This window comes from Motacilla alba, chromosome 6 (genome assembly GCF_015832195.1).
Source record: "Motacilla alba alba isolate MOTALB_02 chromosome 6, Motacilla_alba_V1.0_pri, whole genome shotgun sequence".
Taxonomy (NCBI): Eukaryota; Metazoa; Chordata; class Aves; order Passeriformes; family Motacillidae; genus Motacilla; species Motacilla alba.
The window spans coordinates 15,811,915-15,839,372 of NC_052021.1; the positions used below are offsets into that span (position 1 = coordinate 15,811,915).

Genomic DNA, 27,458 nt, shown 5'->3' on the forward strand with positions numbered 1-27,458 from the left:
ATTTGCATTTGGAATGCAAAGTGGAAATAAAATTTTCACTGAAAGGCTTCCAGCTTTAAGAGTGTCAGACAAAGCTCTGGAGAGACAGGAGGTGTGCTATTTTCAGCCACGTTCCGGTGAGAGATCCATCATGTATGCGGGGGGGCACAGAGGGTGAGATTGACATGACACGTGTGTAGGACAACTCTGGCCCCTTACCAAGGGCAGAATCAAATGTCTAATCATAGGCAGAGCAGCAGCTGAGAGTCCAGAAGAGCAGCGAAGGCTGGGCTTGACAGTCTCAACTCTTGTGTGTGTGTGAACTTCAAGGAGAAAGTGAGCAGAGGGCCTTGTGGGGACTGGAGAGTGGTGGTGTGAATTGTGAATATGGGAATAGAAGATTCAGCCTGTTAAGAACTGGAGTCTGTACTGAAGTTGTGAAGACAAAATATCTAAAGCATAGAAATCATGGGAGCTGAAGAAGAAATGCTCATCACTCTGTCTGGAGGTGCCCCCTGGGGCTTCCGCCTGCAGGGGGGTTCAGAGCAGAAAAGACCCCTTCAAGTGTCAAAGGTAGGACCTTGAGGTGCGAACTGTGAGAGCAAAGTTGTTCTGCTGAACTAAGATATCCCTACTGAGTTGGGCATCTTTCACTACTGTTACGGAATACAGGAACTCCTTACTGTGGCAGCAGATCTAAAAAGGAAAAATTGGGTGGTGTGCTCAAGCAGGGTGTGAGGTGGGCTGCGGGTCCTGGAATAGATGCTATTGAGGTAGAGACAAGTGTCAGGTGAAGATCTGCTTCAGTGCAGGTTTGTACAGCTCAGACGCTTTGTAGGCTGTACAACTCTCCAGAGTTGTCAGCAGAGATATAACCATAGTGACAGTGCAGGGGAAAGGGTTCAAATATGGAAACTTCAATAGTCATGTAAGGCATCCAACTAAAGAAAAATAAATTGAAGCAGTTAAAGCCATATTTTTAATTCAACTGTCCCTAGCACTTCATTACTATATTCCAGCTTTCAAAATAGATGTACATTTCTTAGTGCCTCTTCTGTTGGTGAAAGTTTTTCCACACTGTCTGAAGTGAATATTTGTGATGCTCTAAGCAGCAAATACTGGTTTAATTTCCAGAATTAAAGAAAAACAGTTGTTTGAATGGGAGATTTAAAAAATTGAATAAACATGAACCTTGTGTTGCACTACTTCTGATAAACAGCTGTTACTGCTGTCTTTTCAAGAAAGACTACTGAATAGATTGAAAACTAAGGGGGAAAAAAGGTCCTCTTTATTAAGCTCATGACAGCTGCATTTGCCTTGACACAATGATATCTTGGGATATCTCACTGGAAAGCACCCAGCAGCAGAGATGAAAAAATGCTCTGCCCAGCTCCTTCTGTTTCCTTAAGCAGACCATGCCTCTGACAGAATTTTGAAATTAGATGTTCTATGTCACTTGGCTCACCCCAGATCACGTAGTGTTTGTCTGTAACCTCTGCCAAATTGTTTGGAATCCCATAGCTTGGCCTTGAAGTGAATGTTTCTTATGTAGAGAAAGATGATTTTTCTCCAGAAAAACAACTTCTGCACAAACTCATAGAGTTTCAGCTAAAAAGAAAGAATCAATATCCTTTAAACAGGTGTCTGGCATCAGTGGTTCTTAGGAAAATGGAATTTTCAGGGGCTACATTAATTCTGCATGGTCTAAGATTATTTTGACTGTTATTTTTCCCTCAGTAGATAAGAAACTGGTACTGAAGAGGGAGGAGATTGTGAGTGTCTATAAAGATTACTCAGGATTGAACAGCAGCAAGAACTAGTCATTACCCAGGCTAAGTTGCACCTTAAGGTGAATGGAATATTGCTCAAGGATTAGTAGCACTTGCAGGAAGGTATTAACTAGAAGCAGCTTTTACCCAGAATTGGGTGCTGTACTTTAAGTCTAGCAATACAAATATATATAATTTTACAATACTTGGATATTGCATTAAAATAATGATGGAAAATATAATTGATACAAATCCATTTGAGGCTCAAAGTACACATCATTCTTTAGGCAGGATTTTCATTTTATAATTATCTTTTTTGTCTATTATCGCCTTGAATTTAATAGCATCCAATGACCCTACATACTGTCTTAAAGGCAACACCAATTAAATATTCTCCAAAGAATGGATGGTCCTTATCAAGTACTCAGGAAGTATGTAACCTGCTTAGAAGAGAATAAACTGCCAGGTGTCATGTGATAGAAAGTACAGCCATGAATAGCCGATAGGTGCCAGGAGATAACTGAGTGGACACTGTTTGTGTCTCAGAGATTCCAGTGCTGTCATTTTAGACAATTTCAACTTCTAGGCTAGGAAGTCATAGTAGTAACACTAAGGAAAGATACTTACCTTTGGATGCTGAGTCAAATGAGGAATAAGTGATAAAAAGGTAATTTGGGAAATTAATCAATTATAACAAATACATTATATATAAATGATACACATTGTACTTTGGTAGAGATGCTGGATTTGCCAAGCCAGACTAGGTTAAGAGTCACCTCTTGTCCTGCTTCCTGCTTCCTTTTTGTTTCCTGCAAATATTTCAGAGGAAGTTGTAAGTTTCACAATGCATCTAATTTTTGTACAATGCAATGTGGAGGGAAGTCCTTTCCCCTCAGGTAGTTATCAGCATGCCCTGGGAAGTATCTAAGAATTGGCAGTCCAAGTGGTTTGCCCTGTAGATAAACAGAAGATTGTTTCTGAACAACTCATACCTTACCTGTCTAAGTCTTATGTGATTTCCTAATGAAGATTTGATAACACCAAGCAACCAGGCATTCCAAAGACTAAAGGTTGCACTAAGTGGGATTTCCTGCTTGAGTCGCTCTTGTTGTATCACAAAGCCCTTCACAATTCCTCTTCTTACATGACCCGTATACACAGTTCATAGTCTTCTTGCCTTTATGCTTTCTAAAGTTTACATCACCATCATCTTTTTATTGTTTCTCTTTATGGATTTAGGATAAAATTAATCACTGGTTGCTGTTTTTGGTATCTTTTTTTTTGTTTTCCTGAAAAGTCTTTGGGTGTGCTGCATGGTTCCTTTCTCCTTTCCTTTTTCCTTTCCTTTCATTTTTCCTTTCCTTTGTCCTTTCCTTTGTCCTCTCTTTTTTTCCCTTTCCTTTCCTTTCCTTTCCTTTCCTTTCCTTTCCTTTCCTTTCCTTTCCTTTCCTTTCCTTTCCTTTCCTTTCCTTTCCTTTCCATGGGGCCTCTAATTGATTGTTCTCTCATAAGGTGTTCACAAAGATGGCTTAAATTATTGGCTTTTTTCACATTGCAATTAACTCAAAATGTACAGTGAATATATACATTTGAAACTGTTTTCTAGTACAAAGTATTCAACTGGCTGTAACAAAATAAAGTACATGAACGTGGTGGAAGTGGGGTGTGAACCCATTTTTATACAGACTAAAAGGATGCATAGCTGGAGTTTCAACTGTTTCTCCAAGCAAGGGATCGATTCTAAACCTCAGTCCAGCTGCCAGAAAGGGCTAGAAAAGCAGCTGTATCTTCACATGCTGGATGCAGCTGCCACAGAGCTTCTGTGCCATTCAATAACTCCCTGTGGCTTATGGCTTCAGGGACACACCTGGAGAAAGATGCTGGAATTACCTCCTTGTGGACAGTCTCTTGGGTCAGATATAACTGGGCATGAGCCTGCAGTGTGCCCTGACAGCCCAGAAGGCCAACAGCATCCTGAGCTGCATCCAAAGAGGAGTGGCCAGCAGGTGGAGGGAGGAGAGTCTGCCCCTCTGGCTACCTGGAGCACTGCATAAACCTCTGGGGTCCTCAGCGCAGGAAAGATGTGGACTTCCTAGGATCTAGAGGATCTAGGTGATCCAAAGGATGGAGCACCTCTCCTATGAAGACAGTCTGAAAGAGTTGGGATTGTTCAGCCTGGAAAAGGCTCTGGGTACACCTCATTGTGGCCTTCCAGTACCTGAAGGGAACTTACAAAGAAGAGGGAGAGATATGTTTTAGATGGATAGATAGTGATAGGATAAGGGGGAATTATCTTAAACTGAGAGAGGAGAGATTTAGATTAGATGTAGTGAGGCACTGGAACAGGTTGCCCAGAGAAGTGGATGCCCCATCCCTGGAAGTGTTCAAGGCCAGATTGGATGGAGCTCTGAGCAACCTGATCTAGTGGAAGGTGTCCCTGCCAGTGGCAAGGAGAGTTGGAACAAGATGATCTTTAAGAGGCCTTCCAACAATTTTATGATTCTATGATAACTAATTCTGCGTTAGAGTAAACTTATGGAGTCAAACCTGCCTTGGGATCAGAATATTGCTTCTTCCAGCAGAGCCCAGTGGATACTGAAGAAAAAGCACAATTTAAGTAACACAAGAAAGATTGAAATGCTAGCATTAACACCAACTGATTATATGGTTCCAGATCTGTAACTGCAAATGCCTATTCCTTTCATCTTAAACTTGCCTACAAGAGCACATACCGACTCTTTTTTCCCACCAAAACAATAATTTGCAGTGTCCAGGTGCTAAAATTGCCTGATGTGAATCTGAAGGCTACCATACTGATGTGTATTTGAAAGGCATACCATTAATAATTCATCTCATAAAACAGATACTATAAGAGTAGAGAGTGAGACCAAAAAATAAACACAAGAAAACTTGTGTCTGGGGAGCCTTCAGTGAGAAGGAATAGATGATTTTTCAATGAGGGTTATATTAAAGTATCACACTGTAATGAGTAAGCTGAAAGAAAAGCAGACATTGATATGCTCAGCAGGCAGATGCACAGCACGATCAAACATCAACATAGGACATGAATCATTCCACAGAAATTAGAAAGGATAAGAATATTGAGAATTCGAGGAACAAATAAAGAGGGAAATAAAGACTAAAGAACACAAAAAGCAAAGGACAATCTTAATTTTGTTCTTAGTTACAGCAATATCCTTTTAAGTGAAACCAGTTGAACTACTCTGGATTCATACTGGCTTATTGTGATTCCTAATGTATCTTTTACCTCCTACCTAATGAAGCAGATAAACTCTAGTGGGAGTTTACATTACCCCTCAACAAAATAAAGCTGATTTGGTCTAGCTCAGTAGCTGTGGTGCAAATGACAACACAACACAAGAAATCTTTGACCAGAAGCAGTCTTTAGGAAAGAAAGAGAACAAACATAAACACAAGAAGCAAAAAGAATCCATAAATGGCAAGATTTTTATTTTAGAAAGGCTGAGGGAAAGTACATGGTCCTCACATGTAGCTGTAACTGATGAGAAAATTAACCATTCTGTAAAGAGAGTAAGAGAAAAATACTATCAGGTTCCTGGAGGATTTCTTTGCAGTAAGGATACTGCAGTAAGGATACAAATGCTTTTGAAACAAAACAAAATGTACAAAATAGCTGGTCTGAGAAAAGTTGTAAGCACTAATGCTATTAATCAACCAAAGTAGAAACCTAACATGAAATTATATTATGGAAATAATTTTTATGAAGATGAACAGGACAGTTTTAGGATAGGGCAAGTACCTGCAAACCTGCCTTTAGGGATCCTGCTACAAAACAAGATTTATTCAATAAGGGGCAAACATGGTTACTTTCTATAAAAAGCAAGGAAGGCACTTCTACCTCCAGCACAAGTACCTGTAATACTGACAAAATAGAGGAAACTGAGTCTTTACAGCTGGTACTGTAGAGGCAAAGGACCTGAGCATATTAGTGCATCACCAATAATAAGCTAGCAAAATTATGAATCTCTGAAAAAAAAAGGCAAACATAAACAAATGAGCCTCAGGTAGACATGTCTAACAGAGATAGGAAGGCGTTGATATTGCTGTCTAAGGCACAAGGGGGAATTCACTGGAAAAACCATACTTACAGAATCAGCTCCTTTCAAGGAAAATAAATGTGAGGTAGAGCAGCCATAGAAAAGGAGAGGAGGAGAGAAGGCTTCTTTCACCTAGCAAAATATTGAAAAAGGTGGCTGCAGTCTACAAGTAGATATTGAGCAAATACCAGCAACCCTATTCAAATGTAGATGACAGGATTGACAGCACAGAACAACTACCCAGGAAGGTTCAGCAATGACTTCCCAATCTAGAAAAAGAATTGTAAATCTTTTGAGTCAGTTTATGAGCTGGAGTAAACAATATGGCCTCTGAAAACTACAGAGGATTTGCCCTGGTAGCTCAAGAGACTTCTTTCAGTTGGCCGTTCTGTACAAATACTCTGCAGCAATGCTAGGGGAAGTGTTAGGGGAAGCAGTAACACAGGATTGTATTGGTTCTAAAGCCAAATTTTTTCTTTTCTTGTTTAAGAGCAGTTCATCACAACCTCCTTTTTAGCTCTTTCCCACATATTCCCACTTTTTCCTTTATGGTTCTCTGCTGATAATTCACTGTTTCTACTGTCTCCTCTGCAAGATATCCTTGCTGCCTGTTTGCCATGTGCATTTGCTCCCTGTGACACACAGCCTGGCTGCTGTTCCATTCTCCTATACTCATGTGACATTATTCCTGCTGGAGGTGCCAGCTCTAACCCAAATAGGCCTGGTGGCTTCCAGATTTGTGAGCACCTTCTCTTCCTCTCCCCATTTCAGTGGGCAGCTTGTTCTTTATCTGTTTTCGCAAATGTTTACTGTCACACCTAAAAAAACACTGCTAGTCTGTAGCAGTCACTAATGCTGGTTTTGGAGTGCCTCAAGCTGCTTTGGGAGTACTCCTGGACATATTTTATGGCCTGTTGGCACTTAGGCAGGTGCTATGTTTGGCTGCTAGTGAGGGAGGGCATGCTGTAGCACCAGTGGAACTTTCCGAGGTTCTGGAAGAATCTCTTGATGAGAAGTTGCAGTGAAACCATACATGCTCCATCTATACCTGGTGCAGTCAATGCATCTGGGACCATTCTCTGGCACTTATGCCAACTGCTACAGAGTGTAAAGAAGCCCAGCAATTAACGTTTTCTATTCTTCTAAACAAAATGGCCATATGCCCATAGGCAGTGGCTCTGGGAATGGTTTGTTCTAGCTCCCAAACTGTGCCTGGGAATTGTTCTGGACAGCAATAGCCAATCTCAGCCAAAGGTGTGCCAAGGATCATTTCAACATTTTACCAGAGTAGTTGCAGTCCAGAACTCAGGTTCATTCACTGATATTATTCAGCCTGATACTGGCTACAACTACTGAAGACATCTGTGGAGGCTGAGCCTAGTTTTTGATGTACATTCATACCAACAAGATGACTGCAAAGATGTTGCAAGGCACGGGAAGCTCTCTGTACCTAAGTGCCCTAGATCCTTCAGGTGAATGCGGTACTTCTTTAATCCATGCTTGTGGCTGATCCTGTCCTTGCTGCCGCAGAACAATGGTGCTTATCCTCCTCAGACTATTGCTGAGAGGCTGCTTTTGGGTTAGTGAGTGCTGTCTTTTGGTGCAGTAACCCACTCTTGCATTATCATGAATGCTGTGTTCAATATTTTTTTGCAAACCAAAGTGACCCTCATTCCATCAAAATAATAGCAGGTATGTCTTCTTCTATTTGCCCTCTCTCAGCATAAATACTGTGGAGGCATACTATACTTAAGACTGTTGCTGTTCAACAATTAGTAGCAGCTGAAAAGAGCCTTCTGTTTTGAGAAGGGTTTTTATTCAGGGCTTGCAAATGCTCACAGCCCCTTAGAGCGCAGTATCAGCACGCAGTGCAAAGGCTGGGAGCACATTGTTCTGGAGGACTGAAGCCATGTCTCTGGATAACTCTGCCTTGTGTTCAAACATCTTTCCCTCCTTCTGTCCCAGTTCAGTGCATGGATCTGTAAAAAGATACTTTGGTTGCTAGATTTGCTTATGAGCTTCAATTCCATCTTTCATGGCACACGAGTCAGGCTAAGCATCTAGAAAAAGGACTTACATGGGACATGTATAAGCATGTTTTTTCTGAACATTTAGTTGCTTTTCTCACAGCTCCTAAATGTGGGACCTGGTACAAATATTTGACAAATGTATCTGTTCCTTCTGAATCCTTGCTTCATATAAAAAACACTTGATATCCTGCTGCTTACTCTGTTGAGGGTAAAATGCTTATCAAGTACTTTTAGTATATATTCTAGTACATGTGGCATTATTCTTTGTCATTGCTATTACATTTCAATCACTTTTCAGCTAATATACCATCAAGTAACAAATAGCTATGGAGATTATGCCTCTTTTTATCTACCTGGGGCCACCTCTGGCTAGAAACTTCTCCCCACAATGACACTTGTGCTAATTTTTTTTGCTTAGGAAAAGAAAGCGGATTGTTTGAGGTTGTTTTTCTATTCTCTCTCTTGTATAAACACAACAAAAATCTCATTTTAGGGCACTTTATTTCAGTAAGAGAAAACCACCAGAGAGAGAAAACCAGCAATCCCTGATTGTTTGTGTTTGTTTTACATCAGTTTGTATCCTCTGGTACAAGTCAGAATTAAATCCAGTGCATCTAAGAACTTGTTCTTTCGTTCCTGCACCAGCACACTCTAGGCAGTAACATATTTTACAGTAGTCTGACATGTGCTTAACCAGCTGAGCAGCATTAGCATCCTCTTCCAGTACCAGCTCTCATTGTTAAACCCCTTGCCCAGAAGCCACCCAAGTTCTGTCCTACACTTAAGATACATCTTTTCACCACTCTCCCTTGCTGTGTCCATCCCACAAAGTATGTGTTCTCTTCCCTCTTTCTTTATATAAAGACTCCCTAATTAAGCTTCACCATGGATGACCTGTGAAGTAGCTCTGCAGGGACACTGGACCTACTTTACCAAGAGGCAAGTCTTCCAGTGTCCTATTTTAAGAATGAACATGATGTTTTGTCAGGAAATTACTGGAACTAACTTCCCGTGTAGTTGTAATGCTTAGTGTAATTATTATGGATATTCTCCTGTAAAATAGCTTCCAATAAAAACATGGCATTGACATGAGAATGTAATGTTATTTGCTACTTAATAGGTTAGGCATAGGGAAAATATCTCACTGGATCTCTGTGTTGAGGTAGGCAACTGAGATAAAGAAAGACTGTTGGAAAATGTCCTGGTTTCCAGGCTCCTGCCTTTTGTGGCTCTCAGTCTGAGTGTCTTCTCTGAGGTCACACAAAAAATCATCCAGGTCTTCTGAATCCCACTCTAGCCATCTACCCACTCTAGCCATCTCCTCACTCTAGCCACGGGAGCATCCTTCCTTACACAAAAAGAGTAAACCCTGGCCTTGAATGAAAACCAAACCGGCCCAATAAACAAAATTATATGAATACACATCTTCAGAAGGAAGAAGAGATGAAGGGTGTCTGTTTCTGCTTTTGCATCCAGCAACTGCTCTGTTTGTGGTTCAGCTGAGCAGGAAGTTCTAGGAGGAGCAGGCCCACATGCTGGTTGGCTCTTGCTTGAGTCATTCCATTTTGGTAATGCTTTATACCACAAAAAGTAATTTGTTATCTCTCCATGAGAACCCTGTGACAGGATTGCATATCACAGAAGGCTGGGAATGAAATTTAAACACTGCCAGGTTGTATGGAGTATTGGACTCCATGTCATTGTAGCTTCTGGGGGAAGGGGATGGCTCATTGAGAGATGCAGTCAGAGAGTGGAAGGGCATTGGGTGGGAAGGTGAATTGTATTCAGTATTAAACTCTGACTTGGACTCAGGCTACCAGGTTTCTGCTGGAAAGATTGTGGGAGATTAGGTGAAGACTGATAATAAAATTTATCTTGCTACCTTATAGGCTGAGCTCTCCCAGTGAGAGGAAGTGGGAGGTGGCTTGGGAAGGCAAGGGGAGAGATGGATGACATGAGCCTACCCTGCAAACCACTTCTATTTACCCACAGCCTACTTCATTACAAAGAAGCTGTGCTGGCCAGCAGGCAGAGTGGTTGCAAAGTTTCAAGACGGATACCCTGAGCTGTACTGAGGCAAAATGTGAAGCCACTGCGTTACTATCAGGATTACTCTATTCTTAGCATCCCAGCAAGTGTTCAGCCCCCACATACCACTATCCAAATATAGTCCCTACTGAAGAACAGATGCTGCCAAGTTGCATCTGACCCTCTCCTCTCTTGCATTCTGTTCCTGAAAGCTGGGCTGAGTTCCCCAAGACACGTCAACAATCAGCATGTCCTTTGGTCTGCCTAGGGCTGTACAAGGAAACCTGTACTGTACTGTTAAAGCCTGATCTCAACCATGGCCTTCCTGGCCTCTCCTAGCACTGACCTTCCTTTCAACACCTCTTTTCTTATTCCTTTCCTCCTGAATTGTTGCCTTACTCTTTTCCTTTTTTTTTTTTTTTCTATCTCAGCTGCCTCTGTCCTTTTCCTCTGGCTGATTGAAATGATCAATAGGAAGAAGCAGGCAAAGTAATGAAAGAAAATGTATTTGTATGTGCATATACATAGGTACTGCAGACACCCAAACCTCTCTGACAAGAGCTCTTTTGTCACTACAGATCTCCTGCTGAGAGGACAGGGAGGTGGACAATTTTCTGAGTAAATGTGTTCCAGTTTGTCACACTGATTAGTGTTTCCAGTAGCATAAATCCGTAAGACTCTTAAACCGGGATTTCCTAAACCCATCTGAAATCTAAACAGGACATACCTGGATGTGAGTATGCCATGGGAGAGTGTGTCTACTGAGGCATGGAGTAGAAAGTCTAACAGTCAGTTACAAGAGGCTCACAGAATTTGTGGGGCTCCTCACACAAAAGGAGAGGTCAATCCTCACCAGTATGTGCTAGGAGGTCGGACAGTGCAATCCCCCAGGGCCAGGTCTGGGGCCAACCCTTACCACTTGTCAGAGTCTGTCAGTGGTGCTTCTCATTTGCACAAGAAAGCTCTTCAGGTATGTGTTACAGCAAGCAGAGAGGTTTTCTCTTTGAAACACCACTTTTTCCAACTTTTCCCACCTCTTCAGAACAGCTGCTGGGTGACACCTTCCAAGCTTTCTGCGGCTTAAGCAGAAGCTCCCTGCTAGTGACACTTCATGTGGCTCACTGGGTGCCCAGGAGAGGGCATCTTTTGGACATGGGGAGCAAGTGGCTGATCCTGAGGGCAGCCTGACCTTCAGGATGGGCAGGGAGCCTGGCTTTTGGACTGGGCAGCCACCCTGGCCTGGGGCCTCAAAGGCTCAGTGCTGCTCTGGCTGTACTCAAGATGAGCAGGTTATGGGTTGTTGTTAAAGTCTCTACAGCACAGAGCTGGCAGTCATATAAAAACTGGCAGGCTTGTGTTGGTCTCTGTCCAGAGGCTCTGCAGCCTCCAGTACACTGCACCCTGCTGTCGTGACTGTGGATTAAGTCCTGTCCTGTCCTTCTTTCTCTGCACAGTCCTCTTCTGTGTTTAACCCCTTTGCCTTCCTCCCTCGCAAATGCAGTGGGGTAGGGGTTTGGTGTAAAAATGAAGCTGTGGATAGTTCATTTCCCTCTGATCCTAGGAAGCAAATTCATAAACTTCCAAGGAGAGTTTATAAATCTGTGGAAGACTGAGCCAGACACATGCTACTTTCAGACTCTATAGGTCTCTTCCTGCACTGGAAAAGACCTGGTCCTGTTTTCCTAGAAAGGAATGGAGACATGGAAAAGTCCCTCCTGGATTGTAGAGTGTTGAAATACCAATAGTTGCTTTAGTGCATATGCTTTCTGTCAGTCCAGTAAGACTTGAGCACAGACCAAGCCAGACCCAGCATCTTCACTAACCATGAGAAAAATGCATTGCCTGCTCATGATTATCAGTCCACGTGGCCTGCTTGAGTCCCACCAGTCTTGTCTGGCATAAAGGTACCTGAAACAGCATCAGGCGGTGTTGGGAGCACAGCCTGATCCTTCCTGCCTGGGACCCCCAAACAGTTGCCTGCAAAGACTTGCAGTACTGAGGGACTAGAGAATTGCAGGAAGTTTACTGTTGCTGTTCTGGCTGGTCACCAGCCTACATCTTTGATTCCAGTGAGCATGGAGGAATACCTGGGATGTGAGGAATGCTCTGAGCACCTGCTGACAGCCTTTAACCCCCAATCCCCTCGCTTTACAACTGGGAGAGATACTCAGTAAGTATGTTCCCATCCAGTGCTAAGCACCAAGGACTTGGCTATTGAGCAGCAGTTGGTCTTTTAGGGAATACTGGAAACCCTCCTTTTAACCTCTTTTCAACTTCCTAACTCTTTTCATTAGCTGCTGTAGGCAGCACTGGAAAATGTGTCTTTTTTACCTTCTCAGTTAACAGCTGCATTTGGATGAAGAATCAGGAAGCGGCATTTATACTATAACAGTGGTTCTTCAGCAGTAGTTCATTGCAGACCTGCACATGCTCATTCCAGGCTTATATTAACAAGGAGAGAGATAAAGGACTAAAATGACAGAGGCTGATGGATGTGGCAACTGGGATGAGCCAGTCCCTATTTTAAGCATGCAGGCAGGATTTGGGGTCAAGTTGGAAAGGCTACAGAGTGATAAAGTACCAGTGAACACAAAAACAACTTGAAGCATAGCCCTCCTCTTTCCATCTTCTTCCCCACCACCTCTCAGTCCTGCTGACAGGCTGACCTGGGAGGAGTGCTGCTCTTGTCTGCTCAACAGAGGCCAGCAGGGTCAAGCCCAAGGCACTCACACATCCCATATGTGCAGAGGGCCTGGGCCACTAAGACCAGCCAGTCAGGCCATGGGACTTTCTTAGGACTCCAGCTCTCCTCTCCTGCTCCCCTGCTGCTCCTGCAAGAACAATGACAGGGCAGCAATCCTCCCATAGTCACTTCTCTTTCCTGAAGCTGCCATGAGAGTGTGGGCAAAGTAGCTTTATGATGTTATAGATGAGTCTGGTGGCTCAAGCAGCAAGGCTGTGAGATATGGACGAAGGTGCCCTGTTGAGTATTACTTCTCTGCAGGGTCTGTTCACTGCACCCTTTGTTAAACAGCTCCGCATTGATTTGTCTTTTAGTTAACTGCAAGATCTGAAGAAATACTGTAGAAGAATCTACAAACAGAGTGTAATACTACCTTGTTCCTGACTTGCTCTGACCCAGTGATTTTACGTAGCTATTCTTTTATGTGAAGAATGAGTACATTATCAGTGCCAAGCTGTCCTACAAGACCATCCCCATTGCTTACCTATATGGGAGAGGTCAGTGGTTTTTGGCTGAGTGGGCATTTAGTTTGCTTTCTTGCTTGCCCTAGCAGAAGGGCTAGGCTGAGTTCATAAGAAGTTTAACTAATGGATGATGGAATGAAAGGGAGAGTAAACACTTGGTGCAAGATGGCAATGAGAGGACAGATCTAGGAGCTCCCCTGGAGACAGTGACTCTGACTCCCTTCTCAGATAAAGCAATGCATATCTTGCACAACTCCTGTTAAGGCTAAAGATTTATTCCAAGTTTACACTTGTGTAACAGGACACCATATAGCCTGATGCAGATGTCCAGAAATACACTGACCAGAGCATTGGAGCAGGAATGCTTAACACCAGAATATGCCTCGGAACCGCCACCTCTCCCCGGTGTCAGCTTCCCTGAGGATGGTACTTGCAGAGGCTCTGCATGAGTCAGGGATCATACCAAGGAAGTACAGTAGAGGCATGCAGAAGAACACATGGACATGTGCAGGCATAGTCTGTTCTTTCTCTGAAACACAGACTCCCTAACCAACTTAGGAGACAGGGAACAAGCAGAGAAGAGCATGTAGATATTCTTGAGTCTTTCATCTGCACTAAAGAACTTGAACGGGGTTGGTGATCAGGTCAGGCTTATGCTCAGCAGAGTGATTCTTGGAATTAACAGGGATACAGAGACCAAAAGGCATAGCCAGGGCTCATCCAACTCCACTCTGTCAGCACAGTAAGTCTTAGGTCTTATTTTGTTCTCTGAGAAATGGAGCGATAGAACTGAACTAAATAGCTGCTGTTCTTCCCTTCATCCTTATCCTCTCTCCTGCTTTTTCAGATTCGAAAGAGAAGCAAAGCGTGCCGTGGAGGTCTGTGGGAAAATGATGTTCTAGTATCTATCAATGGGAAATCATGTGCTGGCCTGTCCCATGCTAATGCCATGCAGATCATCGATTCCTCCAACGGCATGCTCAACATCCGTGTGAAAAGGTAACCTGCCCCCAAGTGCCAGAGCTGTGACAGTTCAGGCAGTAGGTTGGTTTCATCCAGTACAGCAGCTGTCCACATCCAGCAGAAACAAGACAGGCAGAAAGCCTTTGGTATCACCATACTGCAAGGTGTACTAGGAGGACTTACCCATGTCCTAACCTGGCTAACGTGTCGACATCTCAATGTTTTGCCCTGTCTTACAGTGGGCTGCTGTAGTCCAACAGTCTGTATACTGACTCCCACAAAGATGAGAGGTGTGTAGTTAGCTCCCTTTTTCATGGGAAGAAATATCTTTGCCAGTCTCTAATTCAGGAGAATACTGGAGATCAGGCTCAAATTTATGGACAAAAAATAGTCCCATAGTCCCAGTAATGTTCCTTGTCCTCCCTGTGCTAAGTTAACACAGTGCGTCAGTGCATGCTGGATGCGGCCCAGACTATAAATGAATAATCCTGTAAAGGTGAAGGCAGCAAAGCTGTGTGAGGTCCAGCTAGTCCACACTACTGCCTAAACAGAAGTCACCCTCAGAAAATCAGGCCCTGGTGAAGGGGGCAGGGAGATGTGATCCTTCTACAGTCCTGAAAAAACAGAGAAAGCGCTGAGAGCAGTGGGAAGGAATGGCCACGCTGGTTGCTGTCATCCATAAAGCAGGAGTAGAGGTGGGCAGTGCTCCGAGAAGGAAAGCCTGAGCATGTAGGATCTTCCCCTTGGTTTCAGAAAAGTGACGGTGCCTTCTGATATGCTCACTCTATACCCTAACTGTGAGTAAGTGGGATGGGTGAGTTCTGTACAAGGTGTCCAGAATAGCTCCTGGTCACTTGCCAAGGCTTATCTCATACCATTGGAGCCTATCTGCAGCAAACTGGTGCCTGGGCAAATTTTAATCGGTCAAGATCAGCACACTTTGAATTAACAAAGTGACAAAGGCAGGCTTCTTGTATCCCTCTGGGTGGAGCCAACACTGAACGGTTTGGAAATAATGAAATCAGTTGGCTTCATTTGGAGCAGTGGAGAAATCATCAAATGTTGCTTTCTTGATCACATGTCTATTCCTACTTCTTCTTTACGTTCCCAGAGAAAACACCAATCATTCCTGTTCAGAAAGGAGAGATAGCTGGATGACTCTGGAGTGTGTGTATTTCAGAAAAAGAGGAAGGGAGAGACATTTACCTGACAGTACAGAGCAAGAGAAACTGGCTTACAAGCAGTTATGCTTCTCAGTTACCTGATCAAGTGTTTAAAGAAGAGGAGGGACTGTTTTGTTTTGCTTGTGGAATGTTGAGGTTGCTCCCCAGTGAGATTTCATAATGACAAATTGTATTAAAAAAATAAACTGCCAGAGAAATTCTCCCACCCTTCGCTTCCACAAAAGTTTGTATTTGACATAAATAAAAATTTTTCACAGTTTAGAATTGGGATCCAAGTCATGAGTTGCACAGCTTTACCGAGGCAATACTGTCTACCTGGCTTCATGGTATGCATGTTCAGAAGGCAAATACTTAGGATTCCTTTATAGCTCTTATAAGCCCTGGTGAGTCTGACAAGAGAAGGAACAAGTTCCCTGCTCCATCTGTGTGGGCTGGAGTCAAACTGCTGTGGAAATCCAGACTCACTCTTGAGGAGAGGGAAGATAGAATGGTCTCTTTTTCTGTCAGCACAGTCAATTCTCCTTCCCTCTGGAAGCCAGCAGCAGGGTTAACTGCCCCAGTCTGTCCAGCACCTACTCCAGTCATCCCTCCAGATGTCTTAGAGGCTTGAAATTGCTATGTCTAAACAAAGGCAAATGCCACCGTGGATTGGGCTGGCTAGCATGACTGCATATGGTTGTCAAAACCCAGGCACTGATAGCTTGTGAAGCAGCCCCACAGTGAGCCAGCTAAATATTAGAGTGGTCTCCTACCACTGGATATCATAGTCCTATCCCCAAAAAACACTTGGGCCTTTATATCCTAAGTATTTACTATTTACTCCCACATAGAAGTCTGAGCAAATAAATAGCACTGACTTTTTGAGAGCCCAGTCTGAACTAAAGCAGTTTGGGGGTGCCAGGATCAGGATCTGCAGATCTGACACAGTCTCAGCTGCAGGAGCAGCTGGAGTGCAGTGTGATAGCTGAGCACCAGCCGTTCTCTGCTGACAAGCTGCAGGCTGAAGGGTAGGTCTCACTGTCCTGGGGAATGCTTGCTATGCAGGAATTCATCTCTTCAGGAGAAATGCCTAGGGAGCTCATTAAACTTGGTAGATTTTTTAATGGTTTTAGGGCATTCTGATTTTTAAATGTTTAATACATGGTTTCCATAGAGCTGTGAAGCAGAAAATCAGAATGAGAGCACATAGCTGATGTCAGGGTAAGTCTGTCCTTGGCATCTACACTTCAGGTGTCTGTATCACCTGAAAAACACCTGTGACACTGTCCTATAACACCTGCATGTCCCAGTCCATAGCCCTCTCTCACTCCAGGGTTTCCTTCCAGTTTAGCTGCACAAACCAAACCTCGCTCACCGCTTTTCCTTCTCCCCACAGAATAGTTGGTGGGGACCAGACTGGCCCGTGGCTCCAGCGTTCCCCTTCTCCAGGGCAGCGAGTGCTCTCTCCACCATCCGTGCCCAGCCCCTCAGCACAGTTACTCAGCTCCGAACCAGCAGGAGCCCCAGCCACCACACAGCCCTCACAGCCATGGAGGTCACAGAGGCACCTGGAGAGCCTCACGTCCCCACCGGACAGCGAGGCCTACTATGGTGAGACAGACAGCGATGCTGACAACGTGGCGCAGGAGAAGCACCGCCGCGCTCGCAAGAAGAGCCCACGCTCCCCACCTGACAGCACCACGGGCAGGGCGGATGCACCTCAGGACGAGGTGTCCCTGTCTGAACAGAGCGGCTACGAGAGCATGCCGGAGGCTGCTGCGCAGGGGGGAGCAGAGCTGGCCAGCTCCAGCGGGGTGGCCAAGAGGGAGATTGTCTGCCTGCCTGGCAGTCGCACAGACACTCCGTTCTCAGACGGCGAGGGACAGCTGCGGCCACCGTCAGCAGAGGGTCGGGAGCCTTCTCCAGAGGCAATGCTCCTGCCCCACGCCACCAAGGCTATCCGAGCGGAACGCCATCTCATCCCCATGGTGGGGCCAGTGGAACATCCGATTGATGAAGACCTAACCACCACTTATACAGAGAAAGCCAAGCAGGCCAGTAAGTCCTCTAAACTGCCATTCACCCATGCCTTTTCCTTGTGCTGGATGCTCCTTCCAAAAGCCTGATTCCTGCAAATGCCAGGTGGGTTAGCTCCTCTAGCTTACAAAGGAGGCAAATCAGACCTGCAGAGACTAGGGCTTCCTGCTGCAGCTTTGGCCCTGGGCTATACCTCACCCAAGTCATCCTAAGAAACAGATAAGATAAAGGGTCTGGGGTCAGGGGTCTGGGAGTCACTCACAGAGTCTGCAGCCGTTCAACCAGATGTGCATATGTACCTCTGTGTGCTGGAAAAAGGATGGATGTCATTGGCTTCTTCAACATTTTGGGCTATGAAGACTTGGGTGACATGATGGTGTCAGGAAATAAGTTGGAGGTTAAATTTCCCTGGCTTTCCAGAGATCTTATGGCAGCTCAGTTTGCTCCTTAGCTACCTGTGTGTTAAGCACAGAACACTCGTTTCAAGAGGCTCCCAAGGAGCCCTCTGTTCATTTCAGCTCTCCATGGACACAGAGGATGCAGTATTACACAATTAAGGATGATGAGAGATAATTTCTAGATAGCATAGCTGCAAAAGAGTCTTGTCAAAAACGAATTTATTTCTCTCACCCTGTTCAGCTCAGGGAGGGACTCTTCTACATCAACTTTCCCTGCAGGCACTCACTCCAGCAAGGATGTCTATGTCTGGCTGGCAGCAGCTGATGAGTTCAGGTAGAATTTATAATTTTTTGGGTGTTGCCAGTGGAGGGTTGCCAGCAGGGACAGGCAGGAGACAGTTAATTAGCTCTTGAAACAGTTCCTTGTAGTGCCATCCCTGATAGTCAAGACCTTTCCATGTGGAATAAAGTACTGAAAAATGTGGTGTAGTATATGGGTGATGGACCTGAAGTGACCTTGATTGTGAATATCTTTCCTGATTTCTGCTACACATAGAGTATTTCAAGCACAAACATGAGGGCAGAACACAGTGTTATCTGATTTCACAGTTGTGATCTATCTAGTAATATTAAAAACAAGGTAATCATAAGCTTATTTTCATATATGTACCTCAGTGTACTATAACTCACTACATTTCTGTGACCCTGGAAATAAAGGAGGTTTTTTAAAAGTGACTTTAAAAAAGTGACAGAATGGAAAACAGAGACACAGAAAAGTTACTAGACTGAAACAGAAAGAAAACATGTGGATTCTAACTTCTGATCCTCTGCTTCAAATACTAGACATTTTACCCAGGACAGATAATATTGCAAGGCAATTATTAAACCTCTATTTTATCCTTGGGCTAAATATTCTTTTATCTGTTCTGTCTAAGGAGTCCTGTAGAGGTAACTTTCAAACCTAGGTGCTTCCTTCAGACAGGGCACTGTCCTACTGCTCTTTCCAGTGTTACAAGGAGAGGCTCAGTTGGGTTCCTTATGTCTTGCTCTGCTGGGCAGTGCATCTGACATGATGCCTTGTTCTACTTCTTCTTAGTCTTTAGCTCTCATTTTCCTTAGGACAAGAAAGAAATCAGCAATTTCAGCCTCCCTGAAGATGAAGCTATTTTTTCCCCCTTTGAATGATGTCCAAGCATGAGGTGAATGTTGAGAAAGGCATGTTCAGCTGCTCCCTGCCACCCGATAGTCCTAGCAGTAGAAGAGCAATTGCTTTACATCAAGACTTATTTCCATGGACGGCATCAGTACAGAGGGATCCCAGAAAAACTATGTATTTAATTCAGAGCATTTCTGATGGCAAGATAATATCCCATGGCAGGAGATGATGCAACAATATTGCCAGCTGGAGTTAGGGTTCCCAGAAGCACTGCAGTCTGAGGTAATATTTTATTCTCCTATCACTCCTGTACTGCTCACTCTCTTTTTGGTATATGTTTGGCCGGGGTGTCCTTCTGTAAGAGTTACTCTGCCAGGGATGGTAACTCACAGGATGTTTTCTTGCATTAGGGATCTTATCAATAAATGAGAAGGCAAAATTCTACATCCTGGTCATGCTGGAGCACAGCAGCCATTAAACCAGAAGTCCAGTTCAGCAGCCAGTGACTGTGAGGGAAGCAAGCAAGTAAGGAAGAGGGATGGAAGGTGTTCATTACGTGGTGAACAGAGCTGAAGAACACCTATACCTGGAATAAACACAGGTATAAACACAGCTGGAGGATGGGGGACTGCTGAGCTGCACTGGATCCATGGGAGGCTGCTTGGACTGGCATGGGAGGACATAGTAGAGCATCTCTTGCCAGAAAGTGTAGCCTTGGTGAGGATGTCTGGGCTCCATTGCTCCAGCTCCCACAGCTGCTCTAGGCTCCCATGGAGACAGCAGCATTTAAAGCTCTGTTCCTCTGCCTTTCCTTAGCAATTTCCACAGCACAGTAGCCTACTCTGGGACGCAGACACTCCTGGGTTTTGCTAAACAGGAATGTGAAATAATGGTTTAGAAGTCAGGCAGGGTTTTAAAACCTGAGTTAGCTCCAGGAAGTGACTTGGACTATCAGTTGTGAGACTTTAAGTATTGATATATAGGCAGGAGACATTTAAGAGCCATTTTGAATACCTATGCAGATGGCTGCCTTTTGAAGCACTATTTAAATATATTTAAATATATTCCCAGTGCATCTGCTAATACACCCTCCTTGCCCTCCTTGCCCTCCTTGCCTTGCCACAGCCTTCTTCAACTCCCACTTCTGCACCATAAGAATGTGAAAAATTGTTTTGTTGGGACTGTTCCCCAGATGGTTCCTTATATCCTCTTCCTATAATGTACTACTTTCTCATGTATGCGCTGATGTTTACTTCAATTTTGGGAGTATTTCTCTTGTCTTTTGTTCTAATTCTTTCTAACTTTTCACTGTCATTTTTAAGCTCCAGAGACTGTCTCCCTTTTCTGCTTCTCCCTGCACCTCAAGCAAACAGAATTGGAGGTACATTGTTACTAGATGAGTATTTAGAAACATCAAAGCTCTATATGAATAACTGAAATCCCAGAAAAAGAACAGAGATACATAATAATTCTTTTGCACATCACCAAGAGTAGCAACTGACATTCTTCAACTGCTCTGTTGCCCTGCAAGGACCTCAGTAACACTGCTACTGCTGTCAGCTCTTGGGTTTTCTGTAGCTGTGTTCTTTACTTCCTATCTCTAGGCAGAAAATACAAATTAAAAAATCTACATCAGTTTCAGGAGGTTAGCAGAAAGTGGGAGCTTGTGGCAGGAAGAATCAGTCTATAGCTGTCACAAGTAATTGCAAGTGAGATTTTTTGGTTTCCCATAGGTTCTGCAGTGTCCTTCTCTTCTCACTTCACATGTGGAGGCTTGGGATCCATGTGTAGCCAGGGTTGCTTTTTCTCAGCCACTTGTGCTCTTTGAGGTGCACTGTATTTTTACCCCCATCCTAAATCATCTCACAGGACAAAAGGCTCAGCCTTTCTCACAACTGGAAATAGGATAGACATACCAGGACAGCAGTCTTTTCTTAACTTGCTATCACACTGTGTCAGTGAAAGAAGTGCTTCAAAATATCTTAATTTAAACTTATCTGCTGAACTATTTTTAGTTCCTAGGATGCAAGAGCCTCTCCATGTATGGTAGAGGAAGGGAGGGAAAACTGGGTGGGGAAATTTCCTCCTCTGCTTTATATGGGCCTGGCTGCCTGTGCAGAGTCATCGAAGTTACTACATTCCATATCAGAAAAGGAAATCCTTCTTGTTTAAAGCGGATGTGCAGCAGCATCACTTGAAAAGATAGGATGCTTATAAATAAGTGGCCTATTCATCGGCAGGTCATAGAGATTACCTCTTCTAGGAGTGACTGCAGTCACATTTCTCAGCAGAGAGGCTGAGTGCAGCAAGCCATCTCTCAGCCCGTTACAACTGGTATAGGCCACAGGGGCTGTGAACAAGATGAAGTATCAGAATGGCTATCAGTTTGAAGCTACTGCAACACGTTTTCTATTTGGCTTTCAGCTTTGACAGTCGTAACTCTAATGATCACAGTTATGTGACTGTTAGACTAACTAAGTGGCTTTGTCATTCACTGCAGTCTAGGAGACCAATAGGTTTAGGATAATAGCCTACTACTACTATATCCTACATGCCTTAAAGTAACATAGAAAAGCATTCTGCTTAGACCAGGAGATTAAAATTAATTGCCTGAACTATTGATCTTACAGAAGTCTGTTCCTAGCAATGTGAAGCCATGCTGAATCACCCTTGGCCCTTGCCACTCAATGAGCAGCCAGCCATTTGGAAAACAAGGACAACAGCTTCCGTGGTTGAACCACAGATGGAGAGACTGATCTAATTTCAGCACGCATTAAACTGGAAATTGCTTCCGCTTGGGAAATCAGTTTCCATACAGTGCAGTAGCAGTCTAGTTGTATGCCTTTGCTTAAGGAACCCCACTTAATAACTGTCATTCATGTTTGAATTCTCTGCCACTTGGAAGGCATTTATTAAAGACTACAAAGAGATAAACACCAGGCATCTAGAGCCCTCTTTCTCCATTTCTCCACCTTTAGGCTTGAGTACGACATTTGACCTTATTCCTTCAGTTTATATCCTTCTATGGAAAGCAGAGGTAATATTTTCAGGCTGATGTATTAATGGGGGCAGAAGCCATATTATAAACTACTGTTGTCAGTCTTAGCTAGCATGGATGAATTTTTCATTCTTTCTTGAGTCATCTCATAATTGTCACAAGTAATTGCCATCTTCCTCAGGTATTCTTACTGGAGACCTCCAGAATCATTCCCTCAGGCATCACTCTTGTCCAGCATTTCAGTGAGGATGTTGTGGGTTGCAGCACTGGAACAAAAGCTGATAGAGCTCTGCTCTGCTCTACCTTTGGCTCTGCTCTGCTCTACCTTTGCTCCTCACTGAAATCCTGCTGCCCCAGAGCCTGATAGAGACACGAATTTAGCTGAACATGTGTTAGCTCAAGATAAATCTAGCTGCAGATAATATTCTCTGGGAGGGGAAATATCTTTAGCATTTGAAGATATGTGGAGGAAAACTCTGTGATCCCTGAAATGAAAAGGTGTATACTCTCATTTGTCCTAGTACTTCTACTGCCTGAGATATCATTTGAAGCACCTTTTTTTAAACAATCAGTTACTCAGACATTACTTCTATGTTATTATTGTCAGCACAGGGACTCTGACTCTGGGTCACAGTTCCTCAGACATTATCAGAGGTCATTCATCGTCCTGCTGCTCGTGAAGCAGTGTCAGAGTTTGCTTCCAAGCTGCCACTTCCATGGTCCTTGCAGAGCCCCAGCGAGTGATTTTTCAGACTATATTGTCTCATATGTTAAGATAGCCTGGCCTTGCACATGCACTTCTGCTCTGACTTAGGATGTGTAAGGCTGATGGGGAACAATGGCATTAAATTAAAATTTTACCAATAGCTCAGATCAGAAGGGTGATTAGAGCAATAATCACACTGAAACAGCTATACATAGAACCCCACAGGCTGTCTTAATCAAGCTGGTAGTTTGAGATTCCAGGGTTTTGACATATTAGTTGAAAGAATTTGTAATGCAAATAGACAACAGGAATCCCTTTCCCCATCCAGTTGTTTCCATCAGTTCTGAAAGTGATATGGGACAAGGTTGCTGACAAGGTAGGGACAAGTCTGCTCGGAGACAACACAGAAATGTTTTTGAGACAAAGTGATAGTGATGGATGAGGGAGAGGCATAAAAGGGTGAGGCATAAAAGGGTGAGGCATAAAAGGACTTTGACAAGGAGTGATTAAACAACAGCCATTACTCAATTGAAGTGAGAGAAAATTACAGCTAGGAAGGAGAAAGCTGTCAAGCTGGCTAATACTTGTTCTTCAGTTTCACCAGTTTCATTTAAACCCATCGTAGGAAGGGACAGCAGTTTGCTGGGACATGTGTAAAGCTTTACTGTCATCAGTATCTACCACTTACATTAACTAAGAATCTCACTCTTTGCAGAAAGAAACAGGAGCAGAAACGGGGGTGAGTAGATTCAGCATATCTTGATACACTGACTACACTGAAAGGACAAGGCTGAGTCAGCTTCTCTGTAGAGGTCAAATGTAAGGAATTAATGAAACTTGTATCAGAATGGTCCTCAGTCCTTGCCAAGTACCTTGGAATAATGAGAAAGGTCTCAGGGAAAAACACCAAGAGTATACCCTTCTAGCAGACATAGGCTGTGACAATAAGAAAAAAAAAAATTAGCTTCAATTAGGTGCATGAAGTTATTTTTTGGTGCATATTTGCGGAAAACAAAAAGAAAAGTAAAATCAACATGGACTAATAAAAAGTAGGAAGAGTCTTTGACCTGCTCAGTAAGTAAGACTTCATGGCTAAAGGGATAACATGAACACAGTATATACTGGCTTCTATAAGATACTTGATACAGTTCCACATGACTTTTCCAAGGAGAGAAATATGGTTGAGATAGGACTACCGTAAGGTGACCACACAATTGGCTAAGAATAGAACAGAAAACATCACTATTAATGGTTCATGATGTCAGATGAGGTAACTGGCTAAGTTGGTAGTAGTGTTTCACTGGCCTTCTGAATCTAACAGGACTACCTCTATATTTTCACCCACAGAGCTTTAAACACTAACGTCAATCAAAGGTCCTCTCCACCTCAATGTTATATGACTGGCAAGGAGGCAGATCATAAAAAATCCCAACCCTCTTCTCCTCTGTCAGTGGATCTTATCCTCTGGCTGCATCTAGACGGAACAAGCAGCATGTACTGTGGGGCACACACAGCCCCAAAACTGCTGTTATTCAGATCTGGAACGTAGCTGAGACACCTTGCAGCTTCTCTCTGGTTTTTCTTCCCAGAGAAACCCAGGTGTGTGGGGGACACAGGGGAGGGAGGGGGGTTACCTGGATTGAGGAGCTCAAAAGTGTTCCCAGGTACACCACTATTGTCTTCCTATCTGCTTTTTTCACTTGCTAATCCCTGCTAGTGAAGCTTTGTAAATGCGGCTTGCTTCTCTCGGGTGTTGTACCAGCAAGCAGTAACAGGAAATAGCAATAATACCATTTTCAATACCATTTTCAATAGCAATAATACCATTTTCAGTGTCATGGGGATTCAGTGGAGATTGCTGTGTATTAATTGGCAAATTACATAACACATGGAAGATATACAGTTGTCTCATGAAAGGCTAGAATTTTTAATGTAGCAGGAGCTTGAATAGTTGCAGAAAATTACTAAAATCAACTGGTTAATGAGACTATATGGCAAGTGGATTAATCAAGTCTACACAGTGAGATGGTGAGCATATACTTGTTTGTATTACTGGAGTAGATGTTGGATAGACTAAAAGACAAAGACATGATCAATCAGTGGTATCCTGCTGTCAGACATCAATTTTGTAAGCAGCAGACTTAGCAGATCCTGGCATCCTTTTAATTTATGTTTTGTATTTGATATCTCATTCTCTCATGTCTAGTAATCAAGTAAAAGTAAATGCAAATCTGTCTGATGTCTGTCTCTCACATTCAAAATGAGAAAGCATTTGTGTGTGTGTGTGCATGTGTGTGTTCTTCGGTTTTTGATGCCAAATTAAGACTGCACTCAGGCTTCTCACTTCCTATGGTGGAGTCTCTCTCCTCTGCTGAGCCTCCTATTTCCACGTAAACTTGTAGGAACATTGTATCTTTGTGACTTCAGACTCTTAAAATTAGCAAATGGACTCAAACACTATTAGCATGAAATGGGTAAGATCAAAAGACGTGCAGCATTGACTGCATAAACTTTTCATACAAAATTGGGCTAAAACTGCAAAAGACAGATTCACTAGTGCATTCAACAGGTGCTGTCCTGGCAAAAGAAAGCTCTCCTTTGGGAGAAGGCTATGTAGGGAACATCTAGGGCCCAGGTGTGAGCTGTCAGCACAGAAAAACTGGCCATGTGTGCTACCTTTTGCACTTATGCACTTACTTTTCCATCCAGCTCAGAAAGAAGGACAAACTGTCACCCAGCTGAGAGATTTTTTTTGAATGAAAAAGCTATTCAAGTCTCCAGCAGGATACCATGAGACTAAGCTCTGGCAGCCATGCACAGTGATGTCTCTACTCCCTCTCTGCCTAACAGAGCTCTCCAGTAGCCGTATGGCTAAGAATGCTCAAAAATCTACAAAATGAATGGGCATGGTTTTTTCCCCTGGGCTGTTAACTTACCTTCAGAAAAGCCCGTTTCTTTCTGTTTTTCCAAAACCAGGATTTTGCAGTGGGGCAGTGTCTCACTAGCACACTTAAAATTCCTAGCCATTTAAGAAGAAACTCTGGTTTGACAAGTATTTTAACTATTTAACCTCAGATACGTGCTAAAGTGTTGCAGACTTGAGTAGGACTGTAGCATTTGTCTGTAGCATCCTAAATTGGAGCTGCAGCTATGTCAGTGTTTTATATTATGCACAGGTTATGTGATGGAAGTGTGCAAATATCCAAGAATGACAAATATTTCCTATCCCAAGAGTTTTAGCTTTACTTTGAGGGAAAAAAAAAATATATATACTCCTCTGCTTAACTGTTTGCAATTTAAATACTGATCAAAACTTTAAAGGTTGAAACTTTCAACAGGGAAATACTTAGAAGGTAAATATAACCCATCCAAATCTTATTTTGAAAGGACTTCAGGTATGTAAAGTATGAGATGTCTGTGGCCTCTAATGACTTACTGAGATATTTGCAACATTAGCCGTGGAAAAATGACTTTGTCTAACATAAATAGCTGGAAGAACAAAATTCGAGGTGACCTGACATGAAAAAAGCAGTTGACAAGTAGCATTTCATCACAGAGGAACAGGCTTTTTGTCTCTAGAAGTAGCAGAGTACCTTATTTTCTACAGTAATGGCTTTTCTAGGATTTGGTCTTGGTAATAAAATTTTCCATTTTTTGTTTCCTAGAAAACATGAACAGTATCTGACCTCATGTAAACCTGCTTGTTCAGCAGCTTGCTTGGACATTAAAATGCTTTCTTTTAATAAGGCCTGAACTTGAAAAGATTTGTACTTTTTACACTTCTCTTTACTGTAATTAGGTAACAAAAATTATTTCACTTCAGTGAAACTTAAGAGGAAAACTTCCATAGGCTTTGCTTAATAGAAATTTTTCCTTTTTGTGGATTTTTTCCAACAGAGTTCAGTGTGTACATGAAATAAGTGCTTTAGAAGTTAACAAAAAGTTTTCTATAGAAATTATTCCCACACCAATAGAATTTATGAGAGTTTTATAACCCTTCCTTTTACTCTTTTATCTATTCCATTTGAATGTTCTTACAAGAGACAGAGCTGTATTTTCATTCCAGTGGTATGTATCAATATTAAAAGATTTCCCCAAAGAGACATATATATACACATATCCCTGTAAGTGTAAATATTCATCAAAGAAGAGGCTGAACCAGTTTCATTGCTCTTGCTCTAAGAGCCTCTGTATGACACATGCCAGCTCTCTCTGCAGCACTGTTGCCTTGGGGGAGTTGTCTTCTTGGTGTGCAGTGATGGCTGCTGGATTTCAGCATGTGTGGTCAGACCTTCACTTTTCCAGTCTCTCTAACATTGGAGATTGTCTGCCAAGGCTACAGAATTGCTAAGGCTGGGGCTGCTGGGAGGAATAATCATGGGAGGGTATCCCTTGGCCATGGCTCTGGGATTGTCTCACAGGAACTAGTGCTGGGGTACAGAAAAGAGTGGTAAGACAGGACCTAGACAAGTGTGAAGAGATGCTGAGCAGGTCACAACTGCAGAGATCTGCAGACTTCCCAGCACCATTTATTCCCTTCCTTCCCATCCACCACAATTCTCACTATCAACACCTCATCTTTCAACACCTTTAGGTCTCCTGTGCTGGAGCTCTGAATGGTGCTGCCAAAACGCCACTCCCTGGTTTCCAAACACTCTGTCACCCTCCCTGGGCACAACCACGCTTTCAGTGTAGGTAACAGCCTCTGCTGTTTTAAGTCAGCTAAACAACTAAACTCCAGGCATCCAGAATCCTAATGCTTCTCTGTTAAGTGTTCCTCAGTTGTGTACACAAGAGAAATCTGAATCATGGACTGGTTCTCCTCCGGCATGGAAGAAAATGGATATACACAGGAAAGCCCCTGCTCTCTCTTTTCTTCCTCTTTATCTGGAGCTGAGTGCTCTCTGAGAGTTTCAGGCAAGGAAAATTATTTTTCTCCTGTGCA

General features: G+C 43.2%; 1 protein-coding gene across 1 annotated transcript in view; it reads left to right on the forward strand.

Annotated features, from left to right (window-relative positions):
- Positions 1-214: 214 nt before the first annotated feature.
- SYNPO2L (synaptopodin 2 like) overlaps positions 215-27,458 on the forward strand; it is a 35,906-nt gene continuing 8,662 nt past the window's right edge. The window contains exons 1-3 of the mRNA XM_038140865.1: positions 215-552; positions 13,940-14,091; positions 16,615-17,276. Of these exons, the coding sequence (XP_037996793.1) occupies positions 448-552; positions 13,940-14,091; positions 16,615-17,276 (919 nt within the window). The 5' untranslated portion in view covers positions 215-447. The remainder of the gene's footprint in view (positions 553-13,939; positions 14,092-16,614; positions 17,277-27,458) is intronic.